The 20,528-nt window shown below is 45.1% G+C and overlaps 2 protein-coding genes across 2 annotated transcripts in view; both read right to left on the reverse strand.

Moving 5' to 3' along the window:
- The window catches only part of LOC311244193 (5'-nucleotidase domain-containing protein 2-like), a gene marked incomplete at both ends in the record, with an annotated part of 32,576 nt that extends 19,524 nt beyond the window's left edge, over positions 1 to 13,052 (reverse strand). The window contains one exon of the mRNA XM_084333600.1: positions 12,710 to 13,052. Coding sequence (XP_084189726.1) covers positions 12,710 to 13,052 — 343 coding nt within the window. The remainder of the gene's footprint in view (positions 1 to 12,709) is intronic.
- Positions 13,053 to 14,633: 1,581 nt separating this feature from the next.
- Positions 14,634 to 20,528, reverse strand: part of LOC311244407 (protein bicaudal D homolog 2) — a 62,233-nt gene continuing 56,338 nt past the window's right edge. The window contains exons 9-10 of the mRNA XM_084333897.1: positions 20,115 to 20,499; positions 14,634 to 18,827 (exon numbers count right to left, since the gene is read on the reverse strand). Of these exons, the coding sequence (XP_084190023.1) occupies positions 18,822 to 18,827; positions 20,115 to 20,499 (391 nt within the window). The 3' untranslated portion in view covers positions 14,634 to 18,821. The remainder of the gene's footprint in view (positions 18,828 to 20,114; positions 20,500 to 20,528) is intronic.

Consider the following 20,528-nt stretch of genomic DNA (forward strand, 5'->3'; position numbering starts at 1 on the left):
GAGGACGCCATAGCCCATGTGCTGCACACAGCAGCATCACACCTGGACAAGAGGCAGGGGAACTATGTGAGAATGCTATTCATCGACTACAGCTCGGCATTCAATACCATAGTCCCCTCCATACTCATAGCCAAGCTCAGGGACCTGGGCTTGGGCTATGACCTCTGCCAGTGGGTCTTGGACTTCCTGACTGGCAGACCCCAGGTGGTGAGAGCAGGCAACTGCACCTCCTCATCCATCACCCTCAACATAGGGGCCCCCCAGGGCTGTGTTCTGAGTCCCCTCCTCTACTCCCTGTACACACACGACTGTGTGGCTCAGCGGAGTAGCAATACAATCATCAAATTTGCTGACGACACAGTGGTGGTGGGCCTGATCTCTGCCAACGACGAGAGGGCCTACCTGGAAGAGGTCAAGGTCCTGGCGGGATGGTGCCAGGAAAACAGCCTCTCCCTGAACGTCAGCAAAACAAAGGAGATGATTGTGGACTTCAGGAGGTCGGGGGTCAAGGACTACAGCCCCCTCAGCATCGACGGGGCACCGGTTGAGAGAGTCAACAGCTTTAAGTACCTCGGAGCCTACATATCCGAGGACTTGACATGGACCACACACATTGACAGTGTTGTGAAGAAGGCACGACAACGCCTCTACTTCCTCAGGCGCCTAAGGAAGTTCCAAGTCAGCCAGAAGATCCTTAAGAACTTCTACTCATGTACAATAGAGAGCATCTTGACCGGCAACATCACCTCCTGGTTTGGGAATAGCACTGCACAAGACCGAAGCAGACTACAAAGAGTGGCACGTTCAGCCGAACGCACAATTGGAGGGGGGCTCCCCACCCTCCAGAACATTTACTACAAGCGTTGCAGGGGCAAGGCTAAGAGAATCATTAAAGACTCCAGTCACCCGAACAACTGCCTCTTTGAACTGCTGCGGTCAGGCAAGCGATACCGGAGTCTCAAGGCGAGCACAGAAAGACTCAGAAGAAGCTTCTATCCCCAGGCCATCAGGCTGCTAAACGAACAATGAATGAACACTACACAACAACAACCACCAAACGCACATAGCACACACATCCACACGCACACACTCACTTTAAACAAACACACTGTAGCACCCACTCCACACACTTTATAGCACACACCCACTTTAAACAAACACACTGTAGCACCCACTCCCCACACTTTATATTTATGGATGAAGGATTGCACTACAACTCGTACACCTTACTGTAAATTGTACCTAAAATTGTACCTCATCCCATTTCTGCTTTGCACTAGATAGTACTGTACATTAGTACACTGCATAGTATTGTGTATTGTATATTATATGGTAACTCAGAACATTGTACATATGTCTATACCGAACACTGTGACCTCATTTTTCTTCTTCTAAATTCATGCTATATTATGTTATTATGTTATTTGATACTATCTTGTCTAGCACAGTCTCTGGAGCGTAACAGTAAGAAGCATTTTGTATGAAAGTATTCTGTACTTCTGTATGACAACTATTAAAGAACTTGAACTTGAACTAATTCTACAAGTATTTGGACAGTTGATGCATAGGATGTTTCCGGCTAATATATTTGTATTAATTTTTATTTGAACCTTTATTTAACCCGGCAGATCAATTAAGAACAAATTCTTAGTTAGTAAGTAAGTAAGTAAAGTTTATTTATGTAAAACCTTTCACAGACCAGGGTCACAAAGTGCTTCACATAGTAAAAACATCAATAAAATGCAAAAGATAGCAGCATGGTAAAAGAAAATAATTAAAAACGTGAAAGATCAGGAAAAGCCTAAACAGATAAAAAGACATAAAAGATTTACATAGAGCATAATTCGCCAAACGCCTGTTTAAACAGCACAGTCGTTAGCTGCTTTTTAAAAGTGTTTACAGAGACCACAGATCTAAGGTCCAAGGGCGGAGCATTCCACAACCTGGGGGCCACGGTTTCGAATGCTCTGTCCCCTTTTTTCTTCAATCTAGACAGGGGGACAGCCAGCAAGCCCTGATCAGACGACCTGATCGATCTGTTCGTGGTGTATGGACGCAGTAGGTCGCAGATGTAGGCAGGTGCCTGACCAAGGAGTGCTCTGTAGGTGATGACCAGAACCTTAAAGTTAATTCTGAATTTGATGGGGAGCCAGTGAAGGGAAACTAAGATGGGAGTGATGTGGCAATATTTTCTGGACCTAGTGAGCAGCCTAGCGGCTGCGTTTTGGACCATTAGCCGGCCCAAAATGGATGCATCGAGGCAAGTGAAAAGGGAGTTACAATAGTCCAGGCGAGATTAAACAAAAGCATGAATAATCATTTCCAGCTCTACCTGGGACACAACAGATCGGAGTTTGGCAATATTTCGTAGATGGAAAAAACAGGTACGTGTCAGAGATCTAATGTGGTGATCAAAGCGCATCTGCTGGTCAAAGATCACACCAAGGTTTCTGAGCTTGGGCCTCAGAGTTGTTGAGAGGGTCCCCATGCATGTGGCAACTTCTGAGGTGACTTTTTCTGAGCCTATAATAAGAACCTCAGTTTTTTCTGCGTTTAACTGAAGGAAGTTGTTTGCCATCCAATCCTTGACAGCAGTCAGACAGTCAAAGAGGGCAGATCATTTGTCAGTTTGTTCAGGCTTGAAAGAGACATATAATTGGATATCGTCGGCATAGAAATGATAAGAGACCTCTTTGAATTGACTATAATGATTACTCCCAGGGAGAGCATGTAAAGTGCAAACAGAGTAGGAGCCAGCACAGAACCCTGGGGCACGCCACAGGACAATGGAGCAGTTTCGGATGTGAAAGTGCCAGTAGACACAGAAAAACTCCTATCTTGCAGATAGGAGGAGAACCAGTCCAGCGCACTCCCAGTGATGCCAGCCCACTGCCTCAGCCTTTCAATCAAAATGCAGTGGTCGACTGTATCAAAAGCTGCAGTTAAGTCCAATAGCACCAGCACAGAACATTTTCCCTCGTCAGATGATCTCATGATGTCATTTGAGACTCTGAGGAGGGCTGTTTCGGTAGAATGCTTCTGACGGAAACCAGATTGGAATTTGTCAAAAATGGAGTGTGCATTTAAGGCAGCAGTGAGTTGAATGGCAACAACCTGTTCAGTGATTTTTTTTGATGAACGGCAATTTTGATATGGGCCTATAATTTTTGGGGAGGGACGGATCAAGGTTTAGCTTCTTTAAGAGAGGCTGAACAACTGCTTGTTTAAAATATACTGGGACACAACCAGTTTGAAGTGAGCAGTTTATAATGGCAACCAGACACGGAGCAATGGAGGTGAGTACGCCTTAATCTTTTAGCATGCATGTCGGTATGATGTCTAATGGGCTTGAGGAGGTTTTCATAGATCCCCCTTTTTTTTTTTATCTTTTCCCCCCTCCTTTTTCCTCCGATTTTCTCCCATCCCAATGTTAGTCGTTATGCCAATTCCCAATCCCCTTCCTGGTTGCTGCGCACTTACCCCCCACAGTCGGTCTGGGAGAGTGGAGGCTATTACGTGCTTCCTCCGACACACGTCTAGCCAATCAACCGCTTCTTTTCACCTGGCAGCGCGGACTCTCACTGAGAGGGCGTAGCGTGTGGAAGGATCACACTATCCCACTTAGATCCTATCCTCGCTTAGCAGGCGCCCCGACCGAACTGTAGGAGTCGCTGTTTACAACGACCCGGACCCACCCCGCCAGCTTCTCCCACCCTCTAATACTAATACTGCCAATTGTCTTAGTGTGAACGGCCAGCCAAGCTGGTGACAACCCCGGAGCTGTGAGCTGGATTAGAACAGGATCCCACTAGTTTTATCAGGTCCGTCAGGGAGATGGGAAGGAAATCATTAAGAATTGATGGGCGGGAGGGTGTGGTTGGAGGGAAAGTGAGGGAGGGGATGATGTTGGCCCTAACATATTCAACCTTGTTCACAAAGAAGGAGAGGAAATCACTACAATCCTTGTTTGAGAATATGGGTACAACCGGGTGAGCGGGGGTGACAATATAGGCGATGGTGTCAAATACAAATTTTGGATTTCGCTTACTGGTTCTAATCAGATTGGCAAAATAGGAGACTCTCGCGTCCTTGACCATATTGTTAAAATCGGTTAACAGTTCCTTGTAGTGGAGGCGGTGGACTTGGAGTTTTGTGGATTTCCATAAACGCTCCACCTTCCGACATGTACGCCTGAAACAACGAATGGCATCATTTAACCAGGGATATGGTTTTACTGACGGAATGAGGCGCGTCTTTATTGGAGCCACTTTATCCAATATGGATGAGCAGTATGAGTTAAATGCGCTGACCAAGAGAGTTGACATCAGCTTGTGAGGACTGCACCGCGCTTTGATCAAAAGCTGAGGAAAATGTCTCCGCAGAGAGTTTACCAAGGACACGAGAGGACTTTACATGTTTACCGGGCACGAAGGTCAACTCAAATGATAGATTAAACATTATACAGTCATGATCAGAAACATGCAAATCTTCGGAACAAATGGAGTCAACACTTAACCCAAGCGAGAACACAAGGTCCAACGTATGTCCATGGGAGTGAGTGGGACCGGTCACGTGCTGGGTGAAATTGAATGACTCAGTGAGATTTAGAAAATCAACAGCAAAGTTATCTGTTTTATCATCAACGTGGATGTTGAAATCACCAGCCATTAAAACTCTGTCCAGACTGATAATGGAGGAAAGGAATTCACTAAACTCAGGCATGAAAGAGCTATTTGAGCCAGGAGGGCGGTAAATTAAAACACAATAAAACGGATCTGAGCGACCAACTTTGATCAATTGCAATTCAAATGAGGAAAAAGTCCCAGCGCTCACCATTTGACTTGCAAAACAGTTTCTGAACACCACAGCGAGGCCTCAACCGCGTCCTGATGTCCTAGGGGTGCTGATAAAGGAACAGTCGTCCGATGGACACAGTTCTATTAGTGGACTATATTCCTCACTCTTTTGCCAGGTCTCAGTCAAAAACATGAAGTCCAAACCTTTTGAGGAGATAACATCGTTCAAAATGAAGGATTTATTTCCAATGGAGCGGGCATTCAGTAACGCCATCTTGAGGGGTGGGCCTGTGAAACCAGCAACAGTAGTCGCAGCAGCAGAAACCCTGGGCAGAGGGCGCAGATTATTTGGTAATCTGCGCAGGTGACCCTCTCTATATCGCCTGCCCACCGGCAGTTTTCCTGGCCTATAGCCCACAATTGTCAGAATGGGAGCGAGAGGCGGGGAGGAGAGGGCGCAATGATGATTAATGTACTCAAATGTAATCAAATCATAAGAACAATGGTAGGGGCAATCGGATGGGCTAGCCAGAGATGAGGCCAGAGATGGCACCGGAGAAGGAGAGAGGGATTCAGGAGTGTGCAATGAAAATAGTCAGTCATGTGGGAGAGGCTGTATAGTGTGCTGCACGTTTCCCGCTAGCGTCTGGCTACTTAGGTGATGGGAAAAATTTGAGGCCAGGACTGCAATTCCCTTCTGGTTGGGATGCAGATTATCACTTTTATATAGATCAACCCTATTCCAAAATGAATCAAACTGGTTAATATAATCAAAGCCACATGCCAGGCAGAAATTCTGTAGCCACTGGTTGGCGCTGTAGAGGTGGCTGAACATCTCAGAGCCCCGTCGGAGGGTAGGGATTAAACCTGAAAATATGCACGTTTTGCCTAGGCTCTCGATCGTCGCTGCCAGTAGTTCGTAGTCATCGTGAAGCTGGACTGATTGTCTACACTTGATGTCGTTTGTACCCACATGGACAATCACGTTGTGGGCAGCTGGGTGAAGGTCGATGATGGTGGGGATATATTGTAGTAGATCGAGAACTTTTGCACCTGAGAATGAGTATGAAATGCTATTTGGGACAGCGACGGATCTAACGATTGAGTCACCTATGATGATACACTCTGGAGGTGGGAATAGGAGGCGGCTGGCATGATGAGTTATGCTCGCTGTTGGAGCAGCAGGTGGACGAGTGGGGCTGGGAGAGGCAAGGCCAGATTAAGACTTCAGAGGCCCCTGGGCCAGATTCTTGTGGAGGCCCCCCCACACACACATACACGTGCACGCACGCACAGTGGCGTTTTTATATGTCACTTTAAAAAATATATCGAATATTTAGAAGTGGTGGGCTCTGAGGGCCAAGCTAAAAGGACTTTGATCACCCCTGCCCACTTTGACAACCTAGGATGGCTTAGAGTAGACGACAGAGTACAGCAACTTGCAATGGGCCTGGTCTACAAGATACACTACACGACCAAGGTACCCATGTACATGTCAAAATACTTCCCAAAGGTCAGTGAATACCACGATCACAACACCAGAGGGAGCTCCACAAATCATGTTAAACCCAGATTCGGCTCAAACAAGGGACTAAACACGTTTCGCAATTATGCCACATCAATGTGGAACGCCCTACCCAAAGCTGTAAAGGAATGTGAATCACTACCCACTTTCAAAAACACTCTCAAAGAACACCTACGGGAGACTGCAATTCGAAACTGGCCCCTGTAAATGTCCTAACACAACCCCCTCCAATGTACAGTAAATGACCAAGTATGGTTGTCAATATTCCAATGTACAGTTTTGCTTGTACAGTTGTACAGTGTCCCCCACCCACCCACCCACCCCTCCCACCCACCGAACCACCTCCAATGTACAGTCCCCCCCACCCCCACCCCACCTACCCAACCTCCTCCAATGTACAGTTTCTACGTCAAATGTATATACTCTCTTTTCTGGACTCTTTTCGTATCACAAACAGTACTGTATTTGCAAATCTGGTATGTCATAAATGTATAGATGTAGCAGTACTGTCTATCTGTATGTCATGTATGTCATATATGTTATGATGAATTGAAAATGGGGGACCCTGATGTAAACAAGACGAAAGTCTTTCTCTGGTCTGCATCCCCTTAACAATTATTGAGCTGTACTGTACTGTACTGTACTGCACCCATTCTACAATCTGTTAATAAAGTTTTCAATCAATCAAGAAGAGAAGAGAAAAGAAACACATCATGTTTAGATGGGGGGATGGCGCCATCCTCAGGAAGAAAAAAAACATGCACACACTTTGGAGACAAGAATATAATATTAGAATAGTAAGCTTACTTTTACGTGAATGTCAATTTAAATTATAATTAGGGAAGGGAGGGGGTTGAAATAATACAGTACGGCTCAATACACACAATTGTTAAGGGGATGCAGACCAGAGAAAGACGTTTGTCTTGTTTACATCAGGGTCCCCCATTTTCAATTCATAGTGACATGTATGACATGCACAACATATATGACATCATGACATTTATGGCATAGGGACATACATGACATACAGGTATATAGTACTGTTACATTTGTGAGATATATGATATGCAAATATACAGTACTGTTACCCATAGATCCTGACAGAGAGTATATACATATGATGGGGAGGGGACTGTATATTAGGAGGGGGTGGGTGGGTGGGAGAGAAATATACATACGGTGGGGAGAGAATATATACATTACATACGGTGGGGAGGGGACTGTCTATTAGGTGGGGGTGGGGCTGTATGTATGTATGTATGTATGTATGTATGTATGTATGTATGTATGTATGTATAAAAGAAAAAAAATACAATAGAAATATTGACTGACGTTTCTTAGGCGACTCTTTCGAAGTTGGTTAAGGTTAGAGTATGGAATCAGGGCTGGTGTTCTATCGCCCTGCTCTAAGACAAACTCTAACCTTAACCAACTTCGAAAGAGTGCCTAAGCTTAACCGGTGAAAGAAAGAGGCGTCACACGATTGGCGCTACCAGAAACACCAGAAGCATCAGTGGCCAATCAGAGCGCAGAACGCGAACGCGGAACTGGAAATCCGTTGGTAAAAGTATTCAGGCGTCAGGGCTGGGATGTGGAGATGCAAGTTTTGACTTTTTATTGCTGTTTTTACCTCAAACGGAAAACCTCAAACTCTTATGAAGAGGAGAAAAAATACTCAAGATTAGCCACTTGCAGACGGCAGGGTGTGACGTACTGTATATTTTAGTTGATGAAATATTTTTGTTGACTAAATATTTTAGTTGATGAAATATGTTTTCATTTCAGTGTCACAGTATGACATCGATCTCCAAAATAAGAAAAAAAAATAAAATAAAACGTGGGGCCTCTAGTGACGAGGGGCCTCCAAAAAAATTTAAAATAAAAGTTAAAATAAATAAACAAATGTTTGGGGCCTCTAGTGACGAGGGGCCTCCAAAAAAATCAAATAAAAGTAAAAAAAATAATAATACTAATTTGGGGCCTCTTGTGACGAGGGGCCTCCAAAAGGCCTCTAGTGACGGGGGGGGCTCCAAAAGAATTTAAATTTAAAATTTAAAAAATTATTTCTTTATTTTTTTTTTTTTTTTGGAGGCCCCTCATCACTAGAGGCCCACGGGCCGCGGCCCGGACGGCCCGGTCGTTAATCCGGCCCTGGGGAGAGGTGGAAGAATTTGGCGCTGGGTCCACTCGGGAACGCTTGCCGGAGGGGGAGGCGGCCGGGGAGTTGGAAGTAGTGCTGCCAGGTGAAGATCGCTTCCTACGGGAGGATGGACCAGACCCAGCATTGGTCATTTCTCACCACTGATGCCCAGGAAGATGACCCGAACCGGAGCCGAGAGGGGGAGACCGCAGGCATCGGCGGTCCAACTTCGCCATCGTCCATTCTCTGAAGTGATTCAAAGTGGTTGAAAAGTTGGGGCATTACACTGTCCTCTTCGCTCAGTGGATCCGGAAAAAGAGGCATGCTTCTCAACACTGTAGTCCAGGAGGTGGAGGGAATTTTGGAGTCGTCACCGGTTCCCTGGTCAACTCCACGCCAGCCAGCCGGAGACTGGAAATAATCTGGGACTGCCGGTGCAGGAGTTCATGGATGTGCTTCTCCAGGGAAAGAAGCTCAGACTTGAGACATGACAGTTCATCTGTGGCCACCATGACCAAGCCCGGATAGCCTAGCTCCAGGCTAACAACAACGGGTAAGTGTTCTGGTTGAGTGTACGAACAAATGAACTCAGTCTCTCAAGTGTACAAACAGTGGTGTTGCGTATTGATTGATTGATTGAATAGTTTATTGGTTTAGAATGGAAAATCACACATATACATTTGATCACAATATGAAACAGGTATACATTTCTCCATTTACCAATAGGATTTCATAAAACACAATAAAGCCATAGGCTTGTTTCCATTGTGGTCCTTCATCATTGGTGTCAGTGGATTTATGTACTGGTGTGTGGACGTGGGTGTTTGTAGTGTCTGTATGTCAGGATGTGTGGTATAAAAACAAAAAAATACATACAATAATATTCCATTTTATAGACAATAAAAGAATAAAAAAGGAACAACACATATTAAAACCCCTTTGTTCACTACTCCCAGCTTCTGCTACTTATGATCCACCTCTTTATAGCTAATTTAAAAGTGGAGAAGGGGCTTATGGTCTTCAACTCCATTGGTAGGCTATTCCATTGTACTGCTGCTGAATATAGGAATGAGTTTTGGCCTATTTTTCTATTGCATCTCACTGGTACGATGTCTGTAGGGCTCCCCCTGGTGGCGTGTCCGTGTACATCCCTTACCATGTTAAAATATCCACTGAGGTACTGAGGGACAGTATTCCAGAGTATCCTATGTGTTATGTTGAGTTTTATTTGAGAGACCCTCTCCTCAACCCTGAGCCATTTGAGGCTGTTAACATGTGTCTGTGTAAGGTGAGTCCTGGGATGGAGTTTTAAAATCATTCTAACAAATTTTTTCTGAGCTGTCTGTAGCCTACCTTTCAGTGCTACTGTGATGCCAGTGTACCAGGAGGAGCATGCATAGTCATAATGACATTGGATCAGTGCCCCTGCCAGGACTTCCATTGCTGACCTGTTAATATAGGTGGACACTCTACCGAGACATTTTATTCTCTGATTGATCTTTGTGACCACCTTTTGTGCCATGCTCACCCCTGATAAGGTGTTGTCCAAAATACATCCTAAGTATGTGACTTCCTCCTTTGCTGTTACCTCAATATCTCCTACCACTACCTTGAACCCAGGAGACGTCTTAAGTCGTATGGCCGAGCCAAAAAGGATAGCTTCGGTTTTAACCAGGTGTAGGGATAACCTGTTTTCGACCAGCCAATGACTGATCTTGACAGGCTCTAGACTGAGTGACCTCTCTACTTCTCTTTTGTCCTGATGGGAGACCATGAGTGCAGCATCGTCCGCAAATAAAATCAGTTTACAATCACATGCAGTTTTCATGTCATTGACATATAAAAGAAATAAAAGTGGTCCTAAAATACTTCCTTGTATACAACTAATAGAGTAAAAACAACAATAAAAACAAGTAGGCTGATCTGCAGGATAGAAACAAGTTAAAAATAAGATAAAAACAACAAGTCCAGAAATGCGGCTAGGTTTAGAAATAACGCGGAAAAGTTTAGAGCAGGAGCTGAACGCTGAACACATCTGTCACTGTCAATGTAGTGTGTACTCTTCAAGTGGTTGCCTAGTGGAGATTTAGGATCCACTGTGTACCCTTGCCTATTATTGATTGATTGATTGATTGATTGAAAACTTTATTAACAGATTGTAGAATGGGTACAATACAGTACGGCTCAATACATACAATTGTTAAGGGGATGCAGACCAGAGAAAGACTTTCGTCTTGTTTAAACAGGGTCCCCTATTTTCAATTTATGACAGACACAATATACAGATATATATCATGATATACAGTACTGTTACATTTGTGACATACATGATATGCAAATATACAGTACTGTTAAACAGAGATCCTAACAGAAAATATATACATACGAGGGGGAGGAGACTACATTGGGAGGGGGGGCGGGGCCAAATCTCCAGTTTTTTCAAATCCCAATGTTGACAGCTATGCAATGCTAGTTGCTTACCAACTGTTTTGCCCGTTTTATTGCAACACTATCACCGACATCTAAGAAGGGAGATCCCCCCTTGAACGGCCCTTCAAAGGTTTCTCCCCTCCACATTGCCTGTGGTGTTTTTTTCCATTTGCTAGGTTTTTAGTGAGTTTTTCCTTACCTTCGCATGGGGTATGTCTGGGAGTGTTGCGTTCATTTAATACATTTATTTTAAATGTCCTGGTGTTTTTGTTTTGTTCTTGACTTATTGGGATGTTTCTTCTTGACTTGTTTGAAGAAGGCGTGTCCGGCCCATGGGGACATTGTCAGGCCTTACAAATACATTTGATTTGATTTGACCTTGAAATACTTGTTCATTTCAAGATACAACTATCAAATTTTTTATCCAAACATCATTTCATTATACTTTTTCTATTGATGTATACAGGGAATTTGAATATAATAGAATATAAATACTTTATTAATCCAGAGGGAAAGTCAGCACCACAGATCGCTCACAATAAACATTTATAAATAAAATAAGAATACAGTCAAAGATATACAATCTAAAATATACAGTGCAAAAATAAATAGTCAAATGTAAAATGCACAGGAAGATATACAAGAATGTATACTGTTACTTTGTGCAGTGAGACACAGAGAGGCGTTATGTCTGACGGCTGTTGGTATTGAAGAGCATAAACCGTTGTTGGCCCACTGAATTAAAAAAAACTATTTACGAATACATTGTTGTTTCACATTTTTGCATAACATACATGAAAGTATTGAGGAGGATAAGCCCACGTGGTACAGTTAGGTCTACCCTCATTCAACTGCATCAAATATATTCACTAAATCCAGCTTATTGTCTTACTGTAATGGTTTCAAATGTATTTTCCTCTTTTATTTGTGTATCTGGGAACACAGTGACAGACAACATTAATACACCATCTACTTTGAAAATATAGAGGATGAACACAATCACCATCACTATACAAAATATCTTAATGTTGAACATGCTGACAGATATTGAAAGAATAAGTCATCCTGGAATAAAGGGCAAACTCACTCCTATAGGACATTCTTTGACAATTGTATAGCCCAAAATACACGAGATTCCCAGGCGGGATTATTAACGCTCAGTTAAAAAAAACGTTAAAAAATAAGGGCCATTTTCCCATAAAACGGGCGTCCTGCGTTAAGTTTTGTTTTATTTGTCACATGTAATGTACATTACAGTGAAATGCTTGGTTCTGTATATGAGCCCCCTGAGATTGTGCTTCATACAGTAAAAAGTAAAGAGAATAAAGGCCAAACACTATACAAAATATACAAACTAAAGTATACAACCTAAAGTACAAAGTGAAGTACAAAATGCAAACAATAAAGTACAAATGCAAGCTTTTAAAAATGCAAGAATGAGAATGTGTGGGGACATAGTTGTGACATGGTATGTCACAAGTGTAACAGTACTGTATATCTGTATGTGATGTATGTCATAAATGTCATGATTAGATAGATTAGATTATCTGTATGTTGTGTATATGTCATATATGTCATTATGAATTGAAAATGGGGGACCCTGATGTAAACAAGACGAAAGTCTTTCTCTGGTCTGGATCCCCTTAACAATTGTATGTATTGAGCTGTACTGTACCCATTCTGCAATCTGTTAAATAAAGTTTTCAATCAATCAATCAATCAATTAATCAATCAATCAGAGTGTATTACCGGAGCCGTTATTAAACTGAAGATAGACAGGAGTCGGAGAGTGTGGCATAACCCTTCGTCGATACTTACCGTACACCAGCCGTTTCATGTCACTGTAACGAGCCCACAGGTAGGTCTTCTGATCCACCTTCGAGCCGGTGGGTGAGGATGAGCGCCCGGTGCGTCCAGCCCGGTGCGCGTTGTGCGCGGGGCCGGGGGCAGGAGACCCGGTGCCGGCTGAAAGCGCGCCTGCTGTGGTGGAGTTTGATGATCCACGACTTTGCTCATTGTCATGATGATTTCGTTTTTCACTAGTACTCAGGCATCTGGTTGAAAAGCCATTTAGTTTGGAAGACCTGGCTAGAGGAGGTGTCCTGTTGTTGCCATTATTCCACAAGGTGCGAGTTATTGGACCCAGTTTCTTGAAGGCCATCCTTGTTACCTCCTTTCACCAAGAACAGACTCGGTTGATATTCTCTCGTCATTCCAATCCAGTCCTTATTCTATAACAAAGTTTGATTTGCATCTATTTTTTGTCACGCCCCATATCCTGTCAATCACTTAAAGGGGAGGGTCTACAATTACTGGAACCAATCAAAATAAGATGCGCTTTCATGGGATTGATGGTAAATTAACGGCCATAATTGAGGCCTTACACGAATGTCTGTGTAGTCTTTTCTTCCAGTATGGCCGCCTGTAACCATTAGTAAACACTTTCAAAAGAGAATGCCTCATTTATATGCAGTGGTAGAAACATATTCCTATTCTACTGTGACTTGTTTAGATCCAAAAATAAGACTCCAAATGATTATGTTTTTGTTGATATATTTCACATAATATCAACAACACATATCAACCGCTGTCTCTTCCAGACCACTGCACGTCCTCGTTACATGGAGCTCGTGGGGGGAGGGGGGAAAGGAGCGTGAGGGGATAAAATGGATGAATGTTGATTAGAGCCTTGAGTGGTTGTAGCTATGGCACAACCACTTACGTAAAGGCTCTAATCAACATTCAGTCACTCGCTCCTTCCCCCCTCCCCCTGCTCTCTCCCATGACTCATGAGTTCAACATACCAGAAGTGTTGCAGTGGTCAATGGTGGTGTGTACTGTACAAAACAATGATTGCTGTTCCAGGCAGCCATGCTGGAAGAGAGAAGTACACAAACTAGGACGTGTAGTGGTTACGTCATTGTTGTTTCCGGCCGGTCCACCTCGCTTGAAATAGCAATGTATTTCCAATGGACACATTTGTAAATCGTCTCGTCTTAAAACAAATAAAGCATGAACATTGGCACGGTGTACCTTTCTGTGTGTATTCATCCACAATCTATAGCTCAACATGAAAAAAATTCACAATTAATCGTAAAGGTAGCCAAATAACGTTTATGTTTTCGTTCACTGAGGAACTACACTTCACGCTGGCGCTGCCGACGGCGACAGCACTGAACGACAAGCGTTCTACTGGTAAGTGTAGTTCTTTTTTAATGACTAATTAAAAACCTTATAACTACCTTTATTTCAACAAAAAATGCTTAAACAATAATGTTAGTGATAGAAGGAAACTATTTTTTTGCTAAAATGGAAAGCTTGAATTGAATTGAATTTGAATTGAATTTTTATTCACACACACACACGATACATTTTACATGCGAGTATCCTCATGTGATAACATGTCGCAAATTGTGTGCATGCCAGGTCTCCCAAGAAGCTATTTAAAGCTTGCCAATATTCATGAGGCAGAATTGTTACAATAGCCGATAATTCATTTTCCTAATGATAAATCATTATACGGGTGGACTGCGCAGGAAACTAAAGGGACGTCAGACTACACCTCCCTATTCCGTAATTGACTGCAGGATACTTACCTGTGAAAATATTTGCCTTTAATTACGAGTCTTCCAGAAAAATAATGCATTTTTACAATAGTGTGTACATTCTAAATAAGTACATCATCACATGCCAAGTGAGCAGGAGGTCACCATAGATACCACCACTGAGACCAATCCACGTGTACAGTGTTGCTTTTAATCTCCCAAGACAAGTGGTTCACAGGTCAATATAAGTCACGTCATCAACAGAGGACCACCAAATGCATATGCGGGACATGTGCAGGTCAATTTCTACATACATTTACACAATGAGCAGTCCACATAAATAGTCATCAATTAAAACTAATATACAACAGCAACTAATTAAACTATACACACAATCTGTGAAATAGTGAATAAGACTCATGAAAAGGATTTACAACCTTCACTTTGGTAGAACAGTGTCTTAGCATGCCAGTCTCCTTACGAGTTCATGAACACTCAACCACCCAGACTGCACCAGGTAGTCTCACCAATGTCACTAATTTTTATTTTTCAAACAGTTAGCAAAAAAGCCTATACTTCTGTTGTATAGTATTTATAACAGGCCTTTATTTTTATTCCTATTATCCTGTATCCTTATTCCTACCCGTACCTCTCCTCTCCTCACTAACATTGCTGCTAGGACAACTGAATTTCCCTACAGGGATGAATAAAGATAAATCTTATCTTACTTAGCCAGTGCCATCTCAGATGGTTCAGTTTCTATGTTCCATGTTGGGTTAATTAATGACTATCTTGTCATTTCTAACCTCTCTCTCTGAAATGCTTGTTGAGCTTGAGCTGTACAATATGGAATACATTTCTGGAGAAAGCTTATAGCGTTTTGTGTTCCGAATTCTAGTGTGAGCATTTTATGCAAAGTTTGATATTCAAGAGAAGTTAAACCCCAATTGAGCAAGTTGTGAACTAATATATATATATATATATATATATACACACACACACACTAGTAGCAGTCCAGTTGTAATTCAAGGAGACGTGTTTGAGTGAATTCTAAAGCCTGGTGGTGACTATATTCCAGAGACGACTAACATGGTTGACTGATGATGAACTCATACAGGAGTTATGCCTAAAGTTCAAATGTCCTGCCAAATTAAAATACCATTTCAGTGCTAAAACTGGCCATCGAGTTGTCTCAAAATGTGCCTTTAAATCTTAAAAAAAAAAAAAAAAACTACATGATTTCTACAGTGTTGAAGAGTAGCCTCTTAAAAAAAATATAATAATAAAAGATGGCCAACAGACAAGAGGAAAACCAAGGCACTAAAATGTTCAACACAGGAAACATCAATCAGCAGGATGTGGCATCTTCTACCGAACCACAGGTTGGAAAGCAAGTTATAACTATTATTTTCAACATTTTCATGTTTATTTTTGACAGTGATACTTTTTTTAAATCGATTATTATTATAATTATTTTAAAATGGTCATTTCTGGCCCCCGTCAGTTCCTCTGATAATGACTTCCCCTGAACCCCGTACTGTAGGAAGCTGGCAGCGAGGCAAGTAGCAAAACGCAACATAGATGGGGTGTACTCAGATGTAGCATCACATTCCTCTCACCTCAGTCCCACCCTGGCTTCTTAACCTCTTAACATGCACCGGGACATATATGTACCGACGTGCGCGGAACGCACGAAAGTCACGGCACTTTGAGAGTGTCTAGAGGCTCGGGGCTGCATTTTTCGCATTTAAATTACCGTTCGAAAGATCTATTTGTTGTCGTTCGAACGCCACCTCACTCTACCAAATGTGCGCCTCGGTTCTCGAGTTACATGACGACATGTCAGGCGAGCGTCTTTTTAAGTGGCGCGCGTCAGATGACCACCCCGGACATCAGACAATCCAGAAGTGCCAATCATCCGCTGATGGTGAACATGATTGGTCAGCGTTGTAGCCAATGAGTGTACCTTTACAATGATACCCCACATGGGGGGGTGCGAATAAGTGATCTAGGTGAAAGTTGACGAGCGAAAACCAGAGGTCAATCACACTTCAGAATGAACGGCCGTGGATTTTGGAGCTTTTGTTTTTGTCCCGGATCTCTCTCAAAGACCCATTTCTGAACGGATCTTTATAAGATTTGGACCTGTACTACATAAGACTTCAGGCTATGGATCCGTGGTGTTTTCCAGCTTATACCTTTTTATTCTTTTGGGGGGTTATTGCTACCACTACAGACAAATTTGAGTACACAAGTTCAAGTTCAACTCAAGTTCACTCAGTTACTCTATTTCATTAGCACTAAAAGTGATTTTCCTTTTTTGCATTAGTAACTTCAGAATGTTATCTTTCAAAAGAGACCAGGCTCATGCATGTGCTATAAGGATAAAGTATAAAGATACGCTTTGCAAAAGAAGTATGCAGTGCTCAAGTTCAAGTTAAAAAACAGCCACTTTTCTGGGTGCCTGTTAAGAGGTTAAAAGGGGGTGAGAAGCAGCTCGTTATTCACCTTTGTTTCTTTTCCCGCGCCCACTTTCCACGCTGTGGTAAAAAAAATCCGGTTGTGTTGTGGCAAAGATGATGCTAGCTAGTGTGAATATTCCCAAACCGAATAAATAAGACACCTATATGGACAAAACGGCTTGGCTAGCTCATTCTCTTTGTAACAAAGATAATTGTGAAGAAAAAGAACAAGTGGCTTGCTGTTTTTCATTCAAAATTTACGAACCTTGAAGGCTAATATATATATCCCTTTAAAGATACCGGTAATAGTGTCACACACATGGGGAGTGGAATTGACCCATCTCGAAACAACAGTTGCGATTGGAGGGTCAAGAAAAGAGGGCGGGTTTGAGAATGGTCAATCACAAAGAGTGGCAAGCCGGGCAGCGTCCTTGAAAACACAAGGTGAATAAAGTGAGAAAAATGTGACGGGTGGGCAACAGTTCCGATTGGAAGATCAAGAAAAAAAAGAGGGCAGGGTTTGAGATATGTCGATTGACTTAAATCAAATGATTACTAGGAGGGATATCCTCAAAATGTCCGCATTTTGGGGAGCCACTGCGAAAATCAAGTCAAAGCTAAGCTGATCCGCGATCAGAGCGGGGATGACACACGGGCACACCGTCCTGTCTCGGGCTGCATAGTTCGCAAAAGTAAGCGCGACGCCCGCCGTCCGTCCGTCTACCTGCCGCTTGACCTGAGGTGGTGAAATTATGGCTAAGCTATTTCCGCGAGAGAAATGACCTGTGTTCACTGACCTCTTGTTAAAGGGTGTGGCTGGTAGGCCAACGCCAAGAGGGGTCCAGAGACGCCTCCCAGGATAGAAGAGGGGGTTCAACAGTACCGTCGGTAACATGGATACACTTGAAGACAACATGCTATGTGCTCTTTAGTATCATCAACGCTGTTAGTAAGGCTGCCGTGTTCTATAAGCCCACACGGGTCTGGAGAGTGCGACCACGGTGCACCTCACGCCGGGGACACACGGTACTGCGGAGCGCCGGGAAGAGCAGCCGGTTTTCCCCGCATTAACCGATCGCACGGCTCAGATCTTCGGCGATAGTCTTCGTTCGGCGTCTGGTCTACTTTCTCCTCTACATGTTGATGGGAGCGAAGGAGCATAATCTCTTGTCGACCGGCACAGAGGAGCGGCCTCTGCTCGAGAATTGACACTTTGTGACGCTTTCGGCGTTCGTGTGTCTCTGCTTTGCGAGGGGTTTCTGACATTACTAGCTAAGCAACTACTGACACTACGAGAGAAGCCAGACAGGCCTTGTCGGGACGCCAGGCTAAAAAGGCAGGAGTGTCAAAAGACAAGTACAGCGCTGATACAGATCACAGCCTTGCGATGTGCAATATTTACTGTGGCGCAGTAGGACACAGGAGGGGGGGGGGGGGGGGGGGGACAACGACGACACGTTCAGTCACACGAAACCTGTAGATTTACAGTTTGAGGAAGTCAATGGTAAAATACTGTACATGGAAAAAAAAATCCTTCAGACGGGAAATACTGTCAACGGCATAATCACAACACACAGCCTTGGAACAAGACTATATGAGATGGGGAGTGGAAGCCAATCCAGGGACACGACAACAGTCAATGACACCACAGAGCGGATGAGCAGCGGGTTTCTCGCCTCCTCCTCCTCCTCCTCGCCTCCCTCTTCTCCCGGGGCTGCATGCAGGCGTCTCCGCTCCGGGGCAAAACACAAGGGGTGGCGAGGGGATGAGAGATGGTTTGGTTTAGTCTGGGAATCCGTCGATCTGGCGGCTCAAGGGTGGGGGGGGGGGGTGGGTGGGTGGCGTCGGGGGATGGCGGTCAGGAGACACGGGGGGGGTCAACATGATGAAGACGAGGGGGTTCGGGGTGATGAAGGGGCTGGGTCAGCGCTGTGGAGAGACAGGGTGAGAGACAGAGACAAAGAGAAATATGCGTTTAGTTCTCAACTCAAAAGGAAATAATATCGACTGAAAAAGGGATCAAAATAATATTTCACCACACGGCACACGGCACACGTCACGTCGAGACAGGTGTCAGGGATCAGCACATAAGGAGCTCACAGGAGGGCGGTAGCTATGAATTCATGCTGCATGTAAAGATAGCAAATATTAGTAAAATGATTTCAAGATAAAGGTTTGTAAACAAATTAATACTTAAATTGTGTTTCGTCTGGTGCTTATTATAGATTATAGCGCTTATATAGAATATATATATAGAAATTTGGCACAGAAATTCTTAAAAATCAATGGTTGTTGGATTTTGTCTCGTTAATTAATTGTAAAATTGTGTTTCCCAAACATTACTGTCGAATGAATGCAATCATGCAGGAAGACCCCTCAGGATCTAGTGGTTAGTGGTTTAGTGACGTGCTGCCCCTGGCGTCAGCGCCTGCGGGAGGAGTGGGAGTGGGAGCTGCGCGCCCTGCTGCCGTGTCGGGCCTTCCCTCTGGTGCTTCCCCCCCCGGCTCCACTCACGGCGGAGGCTGATCCGCACCGGGCCTCTCTACCGAAAGCGGACTCGCCGTGGGTCTTACCGGGGGGTGGATTCTGAGAGTGGCTCGTCGTAACGCAGCTAGTAGCCACCGCCGCGGGTTTAGGATTCGACCGGGAAGAGACCGAGTCGGGCCGAGACGCGCTGCGGGCCACGGGATTAGACCGGTTAGCCGCGCTCTCTTTTCTTCGTACGGAAACTACGTCCGCGTTCGCCTCCCGTCGGGGCTGGACTTGGCTCCCTCTGCCCTCTGCCCCGAGCGAGCCGGCGGGGAGAAGGCCGCGCGGCGCCTTAGAGGAGGCCGGGTGCTCCGCCGAGGAGGAGAACAGAGAAGACTGAAGCAGCCCGGGGCGACACGTGGAGACCACGCGCGTCGTGACGAAGGTGTCCTGGCGAGCGGGGGCAGACGCCCTGCGACCCGCGCCGCCCTTCTCCTTCCTCGTATCTCTAACGTACGTCTGGACCACGAAAGCGCCGTCCAGAGAACCGGCCGAACCCCCTCGGGACGGGGAGCGCTCGCTACTACTCGGCCCCTCGGGATTTAACCGCGCGCTAAAGACGACGTCGACGCCGCGGCTCCTGAGGAAAGTGCCGTCCCGCGCGATGAGGCGCTCGCTGGCCCCGACGGGGGGGTGCGCGGTGGGGCGGCGGCGGGAGGGGGGAGGAGGAGGAGTAGGGGTTCTTACGGGGCTGGTGTGGAGGCTCCGGGTCAGGGCCCGGAGGTGGTGGGTGGCCACGCTCGGGATGCCGCCACCGCCCCCTCCGAGGACCGGGCTGCCGCGCGCCGGGCTGCCCCTCATGGGCGGGGGGCGCGCCGGGCTGCTGCGGGGGCTGCGGGGCGCGCGGCCCAGCTTGGTGCCCAGCTCCTTGGCCCGGGAGCGCCGGGGGCTGCTGTTGAGGCTGTGGTGGGGCGAGTGGGGGTGGGGGGCCTCCAGGTCCTCCAGCCGCTGCGTCAGCGCCAGCTTCTGCTGGATGGCCATGCGGAGCAGCGAGTTCAGGGTCTTCTTCTCGTCCTCCGCCGCCGCCAGCTGCCGCTGCATCTGGTCCAGCTGGGTGACGTACTGGTCGCACCTGAGGGGGGTCCAGACACACGGGCAGAA

The sequence above is a fragment of the Notolepis coatsorum genome (genome assembly GCF_963971535.1).
Source record: "Notolepis coatsorum genome assembly, chromosome: 17".
Lineage (NCBI taxonomy): Eukaryota > Metazoa > Chordata > Actinopteri > Aulopiformes > Paralepididae > Notolepis > Notolepis coatsorum.